Below are 11,327 nucleotides of genomic sequence, written 5' to 3' on the forward strand. Positions count from 1 at the left end.
CGCGTTTACCCATAAAAACGTTAAAAACTTGGATTTGGGCGCAGGGTTAGTAACCCTCCCCTAGAAAAAACAGCCTACTATGAAAAAAAAAAAAAAAACAAAATAAAAGAAAAACAAACCCCTTTAAAGTTGAAGCCCCTCGCAAAAGTTTTAAGGAAAATGATCGGCGAATCTGCACCTGGAATGTTCGCACTCTTTATAGAGAAGGTGCAGTTTACGCATTGGCAGATGTACTTGAAAAGTACAAGGCCGACATTACGATGGAATGGCAAAGGCGTCACAACAACACCTAAAGGTGACGCACTGTATTATAGCTGCCATGACACAAAGCATGAGTTTGGTTGCGGATTTGTAGTTGGTCGGAGGTTAAAACACCTGGTCTCCAGCTTCACACCAGTGAATGAAAGACTTGCAACAATTCGAATAAAAGCAAAATATTCAACATCAGCTTTATTTGCGCTCATGCTCCCACTGAAGACAAGGGCGAACTGACCAAAGGTATATTTTATGAGCGTATAGAATAAACATATCGCCCATTTACTCAAAGAGTGACACATTTCAAAAAACCTAGTTTCGAGAAAAATGCGTTTTAAGTTGGCGATTGAAATTTGAACTTCCAACTTAAAAAGATCATTACACAAAAAAAAATAATTACTTGGACCATATTTTGCAAACAGCTAGCCAGATATTAGTGCTAAATTTCTGTGCAAGATCAAGCATGATTTAAAGTGTTTTAGTACTTCATAAACTCAATAAACCTTTTTGTTGAATTATACCAAACTTAAATAGTAAATAAGCTGTAACTCGATGAGATATCAGCATAAAAATTTGACACAAGATAAAGTAGAAGTCGTAGAAAAAACAGAAATTGCTAACTCAGAAAACGCATTTTTTAGTTATGCCACTCTTTGAGTAAATGGGCGATATGACCGATGTCCTGCCCATGACTTTAAAATTATTCTAGGCAATTTTTATGCCAAAATTGGAAAGGAAAATATCTTTGGCCCAACAGTCGGAAAATTCAGTCTCCACAGTGAAACATCTGACAATGGTATGAGGCTGATAGACTTTGCCGCGGCAAATAACATCGTAGTCAGCAGCACCAAATTTCAACATCTCGACATGCATAAGGGCACCTGGCTGTCTCCAGATCAGAAAACAAGAAATCAAATTGATCACACTGTGATAGATGGAAGACACTCATCGAGCGTGTTGAATGTGCGTTCGTTCCGAGGGGCAAACATACACTCGGACCACTACCTTGTTGCAGCAAAGGTATGCACCCGGTTAAACAAACAAAGTACGAACAAACACAACACGAAAGTTAGACATCGGTAAGCTGCAATCACAACAGATAGCCACAGCATATTCCACTCAACTAGCTCAATTGCTTAATCAAAGCACTCCTCATCCCGATGACATATCAGCGCAATGGCAAAGTATTGCCCACTTCATGCAAACAGCCTTAAAATCCTGCTGGAAAAGGTTATACGAGAGGCAAACGTCAAAAGAAGTGGCACAATCTACACCAATAGCCACATGTTACTTGCTTATGGTGATGATATAGACATCATGGGACGATCAGTAAAGGAAGTAACTGATACCATTTTTGAAGGTCGAAGGCGAATCTGCTTAAGTGGGTCTGGCGGTAAACGGAGAGAAGACCAAGTTGATGGTGTCGACGCGCAATGCGTCCATTGAGCTCGGCCCAACTGTGGAAGGTGGTTCTTATAATTTTGAGGTATTAAAAGACTTGCCTCGTATACCTCGGCACCTCCGTAAACACAACAAACGTCATCAGTTGTGAAATAAAACGAAGAATTATATAAAACGAAGAATTGTTTAAGTAAGCAGTTTAAAAACAAAGCCACATCTCGTCAAACAAAAATAACGCTGTACAAAACACTGATACTACCCGTGCTGATCTATGGTTCCGACGTGGCAGTGCTTGGTGTGTTTGAGAGAAAAATTCTTCGAAATATCTACGGACCAATCTTCGTTGACGGTGAATATCGACGTCGCATGAACCAGAAACTGCTATATCTGTTATACAACGACAAAATTCCATTCATTCTCACTACAGGAAATAATTTTTAAGCAAAAAAAATGTCAAAAAGTCATAACCGTAGTGCACATACCATTACTCTACGATGTCAACTAGTAAAACTTGGTATTTAAAATCTTTGATATTTCCATACCAAATATCAAAGGAGTAGACTTATCAATCTACTATCTATATTGCCTTGTTTCTAAAATAATATGAAATTTTCGTTTTCAAAATCACACCACTCCCAAAACCAAATTCTGCAGATATTAAAAAAAAAAAACGGAGATGACAAAAATGGGAATTTTGGCCAACAAAATTAAAATGTTATTATCTGCATGACGTAGGCAATCAATCAATCAAGCTGGGTAGGTATCAACCAATTCACCCATCTCAATGCAGACTTCTTTGTTATTCTAATTTAATTATTTAAATAATTACATGGTCTTGACTTTTAAGATAAGATAAGAATCTTCTATTTAAAATATGCATCGATCGATAATGACTGATATATAGTAAAGATTTAGTACTGCTTGCATTCGGTATCAGCCAGTAACCGCATATAACCCCCTTTTTATTATTATGACCTATTTTATGTTGACTGCGTTTATTGTTGAGATAGCCACAATGAAATGCATTGTGGTATATAAATTGGCCAGCTTTTTCAAATTACATTTATAACAGAAACTGTTATTGAAGAGAAGAAAGCTTCCAATTTCAATTTGTTTTAAATAGAAAAAACATGTTTAGACCAATAATATTTGTCCTTTTGGCCAGTGGTCTCTTTTCACTGATCAATTGTGCTAAATTGCCTGCCAACCAAATAAGCTCCGTTTTGGATGTCGACTATGATCCCGAATTTGCCGGCGGTTACTTAGAAGGCGATATTATCCCAGATTTCATACGCAATGGCTTTCCTGGCAGAAAATGGCCACAGAATACCTTAAAATATGTGTTCTGCGACTATTTCAGTAAGTCTTTATCTTTACCCTGGATATTTTTATAATAATTTTGTATTTTTTCTTTTCATTTTAACAGCTGATGAGCAAAAGGAAATCGTACGTAGCTGTCATCGTGAAATCTCGAATAAGACCTGTGTAAAATTTCTTGAAACTGTAAAATCCGATTTCGGTTATGTCTGCATTACAAATGCCACAACAGGTTGTAATGCTCAGGTTGGCTATCAGGGAACTGAGACCCAAAAGATGAATCTATCGCCTGCCTGTTTTAATGTCCCTTTGAAGCCGTGCCATGAATTCATACACGCGTTGGGTTTTGTTCATGCCCATAGTGCCTACAATCGAGATGACTTTGTCAAAATTATTGAGGCAAATATAATCGAGGGTAAGGAGTTTGCCTTTGAGAAAAAGCCAAATTCCAAGGATTGCAGGGTAAAATACAATACGAACAGTATTATGCACTATGGACCGTATGCATTCTCTAAAAATGGTAAGGCGACAATTACAGCCCTCAATGGAAACAACGAAGGGATGGGCCAACGTACAAAGATCACTGAGGGTGATTTTAAGAAAATTAGATCAATGTATTGCTATAACAATTGTACCGTTACTACCAACACAAAGGCACCCACAATATTCAAATTAAATTAAACGAATGCTATTGTAATAAAGTGTTGTGATATATATTTAAATAGTATTTAAAATATTGAATAAATTATAGAATAACTGTAAATTTACAAAGTACTTAGCTTTTGAAGACTAATTTTAATTTTAACATTCTTCGTTTTTTGTATTGTAATGTGATTTGTATATTCCAAAATTACTACAAAAACCCACATGTGTGAACGAGTTATTGGGTATTTTAGAGGAGCCAGCAATTCGGTACGGCGACCTAGGGATCTTATGTATTCGGATATTAATTTTAAGACTCATGCCCTAGTTAAGCTGAATTGAGGCGCTCAGTGCCAAAACAGCCTAATCCACATGCCCAAAAAAATCAAACTGACTATAAAGATATATCCCGAACCTTTTGAAATGAGTACTCAAAAACTCCATATTGCATTGTACCTGCTACAATAATGCGATTAAATCTTCATAGACATTTTGATTGTTTTGGGCATGTGGGTTAGGCCGTTTTGTCACTGAACTCTTCAATGTTGGCTGATTAACCAAATACTAAGTATAGAGGTACGGTGAAACAGGGTGTGCCTCGCAACACGAGTTCTAGTATCTGCTTTGGAAAACAAGATGGGTTGTTGATGGCACAGCTTGTAGAACTTCTGTCTACAATTAAAAAAAAATACCATCACTATGGGCATTAACTTTCGAAGAACACACATTAATTAAAAAACAAGTAAAAAAGCATTAAGTTCGGCCGGGCCGAACTTTTCATACCCTCCACCATAAAATATTCATTCCTGTCCCCAACTTTAAGTGAGTACGTTAAAATGTCAGATAATGTACATAAAATGCTTTATTCGGGAGGCCTTTTTTTATGGTGCCTATATCTAACTGTTGACAATTTGTGGAGGGCTAGAAATTGGGAGGTACTGTTATATAGGGGTTATAATAAAACATGGGACTATGTTGACAGTTTTTGATGGGAGCCTTTAATGTCAAATAACTCCCAATTCGGTTAAAAAATTTAGCTAGAATCCTCAAAATATCGAAAATCGGTACATAACGTGGGAACTTCAAATGTCATTACCAGCTAGTTCGAAAGTATCTGGGCTATACGAAAATATGAACTTAAATGAACAATTTTTGTTGACTTTTAAATTTCAAATTACAGAAAGTTCGTCCAAAAAATAAAGCTAAGGTACGGGAAATCGGGAGGTTTGTTTTGGGGCTATACAAAAACATGGACCTACGTTCGGTTAAACATTTTAAGTAAAATCCTCAAAGTACCGAAAATCTGGAAGTATCGTTATATTGGGGCTATGTTGAAAATTGTCGATGCAGATGTGTGGTGACCACTACAACCTTCAAATGTCAAATTACAGTTAGTTCTGTTAAAAATTGTAGCTAAAATTGCCAAATTACTGAAAATTGGGAGGTACCGTTACATGGGAGCTATATCCGAACATGGACCTATGTTGAAAATTTTTGATGAAGAGGTGTTGTGACCACTAAGAACTTCAAATGTCAAATTACTGCTAGTTCGGTTTAATATTGTAGCTAAAATCATCAAATTACTGAAAATCGGGAGGTACCGTTATATGGGGGCTTTCTGACAATTTTTGGTGGAGAGGTGTGGTGACCACTAAGAATTTCAAATGTCAAATGTTCAAATTACAGATAATTCGGTTAAAACTTGTTGGTAAAATTCTCAAAATACCTGAAATCGGGCGGTAACGTTATATGGGGGCTATTCCAAAACATGGACCTATGTCCACTAGTTATATAAGTTTATTGACATTTAAGAACCCTAAATGTCAATTGATAGCTAAATCGGTCTGAAAATGTAGATGAAAACGTCAAAATGCCGTAAATCGGGGGTACCGTTATATGGGGGCTATACCAAAACGTGGACCTAGGTCCACAACTTTTGTTATATAAGTTTAGTTACACTTAAGAACCCTAAATGTCAAATTATAGCTATATCGGTCTGAAAATGTAGCTAAAAACGTCAAAATACCGTAAATCGGGGGGTACCGTTATATGGGGGCTATACCAAAACGTGGACCCATGTCCACAAGTTTTGTCACATAAGTTTATTGACATTTAAGAACTTCAAATTTCAAATTATAGCTTCATCGGTCTGAAAATGTAGCTAAAAACGTCAAAATACCGTAAATCGGGGGGTACCGTTATATGGGGGCTATACCAAAACGTAGACCTATGTCCACAACTTTTGTTATATAAGTTTATTGACATTTAAGAACCCTAAATGTCAAATTATAGCTAAATCGGTCTGAAAATGTAGCTAAAAACGTCAAAATACCGCAAATCGGGGGGTACCGTTATATGGGGGCTATACCAAAACGTGGACCTATGTCCACAATTTCTAATATATAAGTTCATTGATACTTAAGAACCCTAAATGTCAAATTATAGCTACATCGGTCTGATAATGTAGCTAAAAACGTCAAAATACCGCATATCGGGGGGTACCGTTATATGGGGGCTATACCAAAACGTGGACCTATGTCCACAAGTTTTGTCACATAAGTTTATTGACATTTGAGAACTTCAAATTTCAAATTATAGCTTCATCGGTCTGAAAATGTAGCTAAAAACGTCAAAATACCGTAAATCGGGGGGTACCGTTATATGGGGGCTATACCAAAACGTGGACCTATGTCCACAACTTTTGTTATATAAGTTTATTGATACTTAAGAACCCTAAATGTCAAATTATAGCTTAATCGGTCTGAAAATGTAGATAAAACCGTCAATATACCGTAAATCGGGGGGTACCGTTATATGGGGGCTATACCAAAACGTGGACCTATGTCCACAACTTTTGTTATATAAGTTTATTGACATTTAAGAACCCTAAATGTCAAATTATAGCCAAATCGGTCTTAAAATGTTGGTAAAAACGTCAAAATACCGTAAATCGGGGGGTACCGTTATATGGGGGCTATACCAAAACGTGGACCGATATAGCCCATCATCGAACTTGACCTGCCTGCAAACAAAAGACGCATTTTCCCAAAATTTCAGCGTCCTATCTCCATTTTTGTGGATGCTAGAGTGATTACCACAGACGGACGGACGGACGGACGGACGGACTTAGAATTTTACCCTGATCAAGAATATATATACTTTATAGGGTCGCAAATGAGTATTTCAATGCGTTACAAACGGAAAAACAAACTTAATATACCCTCCATACTATGGTGGAGGGTATAATAAGAAAAAGTACTTCTTCTAAGAACATAGGAGTAAGATTTAAAAACTTGTTTATTATCAACAGGTTCAGACATCAGCCATCTATTAAACCATTTTATTTAAAAGGTGTGTATACTTTAGAACAAATTTCAGACAGCATACTTTAATAATCGTGTTAATTTACACCTTTTCGTCCTGTTTTTTTTTTTTTTTTTCCTTTTTTGCAAATGCATGCTTCCTCACACTAATCTTATCGAAAGGAATGTGTGATTTTGGTCCAAACTTTGCACATCATAATATTTCTCTCAAATTTAAATCTAGATCGAAGTTGGACTATATTAGACAATTTCTTCCGGTTGTTGTTGTTTAAGGGCTGTTGGAGGATTGTTTTGAAATTTGTAGCGAAGGTAGTCCTTCTGGTTCTGAATAAAACGATATAATTATCTTCCAGGGCAAATGCATTCGTCCTAACGTAATGACCCCAAAATCGCTCAAAAATGCACTTAAAGGGGTTACATACACACACACTCACGGATTTTAAAGTACAAAAAAAATAGATTATGTTGAAAAAACTTTGGAGTCTATCGGAAAAAATTGATTGAGATACGAGCGCTGAAATGGAAAAATTTATTGTGATTCGTATAACAAAGAAGTTTTAAGCGCACATAAATACACATAAGAGGTTCGCCATTAAGCGAGAGACTTAAAAAAATTTTTGTTAGCTAAAATCGAAATATTGACTTTTTTAAGAATGCATATTTATTATTCGTTTTCGAGTTACAGTGGGCGTACCAATTAGCTTAAGTAAAAACTGTGTTTCGTAAGAATTTGTCAGAAAACAAAGCAATATGTTTCTCCAAAAAAAGAAATGCGAAAATAGATCAATGTGAGACCTTTCAGATTATATAACATATCTTCTAAAAAAGTTTGGTTGATTTCTTGTAAAAAAAAAAACTTAAAAAACACTGACTTTTTTGGAGTGATTATTACCCTTTAAAGCTACCACTCAGATCATTTATATAATATTAAGTGGTAGTCGTGACCATAGCTTCAAGAGTATACATTTATTTTTGCTAAGAGACGACAATGCTTTCTACGATATAGCCCCTGAAATGTTTACCATCTCTCGCTCTTAAGTTTTTAGTATATTTTGGGCCGCTTAATCAAAAAATGCCGCCCAATTGGTATTCTTGCAATATAAGAAAAAAATATATTTTTTTCTTTTGGTATATCCTCACAGTCCATACCCAAAAAATATTTTTTATTTCGTTATTTATTTTATTAGAATCGTGTTCGTTTAATTTAATTTGAATATTGTTGGTGCCTTTGTGTTGGTGGTAACGGTGCAATTGTTATAGCAATACATTGATCTGATTTTTTTAAAATCACCCTCAGTGATCTTTGTACGTTGGCCCATCCCTTCGTTGTTTCCATTCAGGGCTGTAATTGTCGCCTTACCATTTTTAGAGAATGCATACGGTCCATAGTGCATAATACTGTTCGTATTGTATTTTACCCTGCAATCCTTGGAATTTGGCTTTTTCTCAAAGGCAGACTCCTTACCCTCGATTATATTTGCCTCAATAATTTTGACAAAGTCATCTCGATTGTAGGCACTATGGGCATGAACAAAACCCAAGGCGTGTATGAATTCATGGCACGGCTTCAAAGGGACATTAAAACAGGCAGGCGATAGATTCATCTTTTGGGTCTTAGTTCCCTGATAGCCAACCTGAGCATTGCAACCTGTTGTGGCATTTGTAATGCAGACATAACCGAAATCGGATTTTACAGTTTCAACAAACTTCACACAGGTTTTATTCGAAATCTCACGATGACAGCTACGTACGATTTCCTTTTGCTCATCAGCAAAATTATTATAAAAATACTCCAGGGTAAACATTAAGACTTACTGAAATAGTCGCAGAACACATATTTCACTGTATTCTGTGGCCACTTTCTGCCAGGAAAACCATCGCGTATAAAATCTGGGATAATATCGCCTTCTAAGTAACCGCCAGCAAATTCGGGATCATAGTCGACATCCAAAACGGAGCTTATTTGGTTGGCAGGCAATTTAGCACAATAGATCAGTGAGAAGAGACCACTGGCCAAAAGGACAAATATTATTGGTCTAAACATGTTATTTTCTATTTAAAACAAATTGAAATTGGATGCTGTCTTCTCTTCAATAACGGTTTCAGTTATAAATATAATTTGAAAATGCTTGCCAATTTATATACCAAAATGCATTTCATTGTGGCTATCTCAACAATAAACGCATTCAACAAAAAATAGGTCATAATAATAAAGGGGGTTATATGCGGTTACTGGCTGATACCGAATGCAAGCAGTACTAAATCTTTCCTATATATCAGTCATTATCGATCGATGCATATTTTGAAAAGAAGATTCTAATCTTATCTTAAACGTCAAGGCCATGTAATTATTTAAATAATTAAATTAGAGTAATCAAGCTATTAAAACATATGTTTGTTCGTATGTACATGCCCAAAACAACAAAGAAGTCTGCATTTAGACGGGTGAATTGGTTGATACCTATCCAGCTTGATTGATTCAATGAACTAGACAGAATTTGTTGCCTATGTCATACAGAGAATAAAGTTAAAAAAAATTCCCATTTTTGTTATCGCCTAAAAAATCAGTTTTACTAAATATACAAATTTCTATACCTTCAGTCTGTAGGCTAATTGTGGTATCTACACCACGGAGCTCTTGAACCAACTTTAAATGAATGGAGCTTACACCTAGAATCGCCGGAGCGCTTTTTAGATACCTCGCGAAACCGCCTGGAAACCGTAAGTCCTATCGAAATGGGAGTGTACCATTTTTGAGAAATATAAGTTTAAGTTGGGAAATTGCAGTCATGACATTGTTTTATAAGGAGGCGATACAGTCAGTTGTAAGCTCCTTTCATACCTCGGCAGTACCATGTTTGATGTCGATTTGGTGAAGAGAGCTCCCGCACCGAAAGCGATTTCTAATTTGTTCTTTATACAAATCTTGATTTTAATGTTTTGAACAAAGCATGGTTATATTCAATATCAATCCAAATTATTTTTTAAGAAAGATTTTCTGCCGTAATGAAAAAATCAAAGAATTAACTATAATGGAAAATTTGCATGTTATCGGTGTAACTGTAACAAGTAAAAAAGTACTCTCGTTAGGATAAGTGCTGAGGGTATAAAAACCTATGAGCACCAACTTCAATTGATGTTAAAGTTAGTCCTGAATTGATCAGATCCTTGCACATCCTAAATGTTCATCCAAACTTACATCATTTTAAACTTTATTTATCCCTCTAAAGTTGGCGACCGCCGCAAACGTTTTAAGGACCGTGATCTGCGAATCTCCACCTGGAATGTTCGCACTCTTTATAGAGACGGTGCAGTTTACGCATTGGCAGATGTACTTGAAAAGAAAAAGGCCGCCATTACTGCCATACAGGAAATACGATGGAATGGGAAAGGCGTCACTACAACACCTAAAGGTGACGCACTGTATTATAGCTGTCAGGACATAAAGCATGAGTTTGGTTGCGGATTTGTAGTTGGTCGGAGGTTAAAACACCTGGTCTCCAGCTTCACACCAGTGAATGAAAGACTTGCAACAATTTGAATAAAAGCAAAATTCTTCAACATCAGCTTTATTTGCGCTCATGCTCCCACTGAAGACAAGGACGAACTGACCAAAGATATACTTTATGAGCGTTTAGAAGAAACATATGACCGTTGTCCTGCCCATGACATTAAAATTATTCTAGGCGATTTTAATGCCAAAATTGGAAATGAAAATATCTTTGGTCCAACAGTCGGAAAATTCAGTATCCACAGTGAAACATCTGACAATGGTATGAGGCTGATAGACTTCGCAGCGGCAAAAAACATGGTAGTCAGCAGCACCAGATTTCAACATCTCGACATGCATAAGGGCACCTGGCTGTCTCCAGATCAGACAACAAGAAATCAAATTGATCATGTTGCGATCGAAGGAAGACATTCATCGAGCGTGTTGGATGTGCGTTCGTTCCGAGGGTCAAACATAGACTCGGACCCCTACCTTGTTGCAGCAAAGGTATGCACCCGGTTAAATGTAGCAAAGAAAGTACGAACAAACACAACACGAAAGTTAGACATCGGTAAGCTGCAATTAAAACAGATAGCCACAGCATATTCCACTCAACTAGCTAAATTGCTTAATCAAAGCTCTCCTCATCCCGATAACATATCAGTGCAATGGCAAAGTATTGCCCACTTCATGCAAACAGACGCAAAATCCATACTTGTATACCAAAGACCTCCACCAAGGAATCCATGGTATGATCAGGAGTGTCGTGCTGCTACCGAAGAGAAAAATGCGGCATATAGGGCTACTTTACAATCCGTAGAAAAGGAGAGAGGAGCAACGTCTTTTCCCCAGGAAAAAGAGAGAGAGAGAGATGGAAAAGCGGGAGTGTGAAAAAATCG

General features: G+C 36.6%; 2 protein-coding genes across 2 annotated transcripts; one reads left to right on the top strand and one right to left on the bottom strand.

Annotated features, from left to right (window-relative positions):
• The first annotated feature begins 2,786 nt into the window (after positions 1-2,786).
• LOC141392577 (zinc metalloproteinase nas-14-like) lies at positions 2,787-3,654 on the top strand. Its single transcript, XM_073965508.1, has 2 exons — positions 2,787-3,015; positions 3,083-3,654. Exons 1-2 carry the CDS (start codon positions 2,787-2,789, stop codon positions 3,652-3,654), a joined length of 801 nt encoding a protein of 266 aa, XP_073821609.1.
• Positions 3,655-8,137: 4,483 nt separating this feature from the next.
• On the bottom strand, positions 8,138-8,982 carry LOC141392578 (zinc metalloproteinase nas-4-like). The gene is made up of 2 exons (XM_073965509.1): positions 8,754-8,982; positions 8,138-8,586 (listed from the first exon to the last, which is right to left on the bottom strand). Exons 1-2 carry the CDS (start codon positions 8,980-8,982, stop codon positions 8,138-8,140), a joined length of 678 nt encoding a protein of 225 aa, XP_073821610.1.
• Between the last annotated feature and the right edge of the window lie 2,345 nt (positions 8,983-11,327).

Source organism: Musca autumnalis, unplaced genomic scaffold (assembly GCF_047663935.1).
Source record: "Musca autumnalis isolate F117 unplaced genomic scaffold, ASM4766393v1 scaffold_2, whole genome shotgun sequence".
In the NCBI taxonomy this organism is placed as follows: Eukaryota; Metazoa; Arthropoda; class Insecta; order Diptera; family Muscidae; genus Musca; species Musca autumnalis.

Coding starts and splice junctions, on each gene's coding strand:
- LOC141392577 (XM_073965508.1), top strand. CDS start 2,787: ATGTTTAGACCAATAATATTTGTCCTTTTGGCCAGTGGTCTCTTTTCA. Junction 3,016..3,082: donor TGTGTTCTGCGACTATTTCA/GTAAGTCTTTAT, acceptor TCATTTTAACAG/CTGATGAGCAAAAGGAAATC.
- LOC141392578 (XM_073965509.1), bottom strand. CDS start 8,982: ATGTTTAGACCAATAATATTTGTCCTTTTGGCCAGTGGTCTCTTCTCA. Junction 8,587..8,753: donor TGTGTTCTGCGACTATTTCA/GTAAGTCTTAAT, acceptor ATGCCACAACAG/GTTGCAATGCTCAGGTTGGC.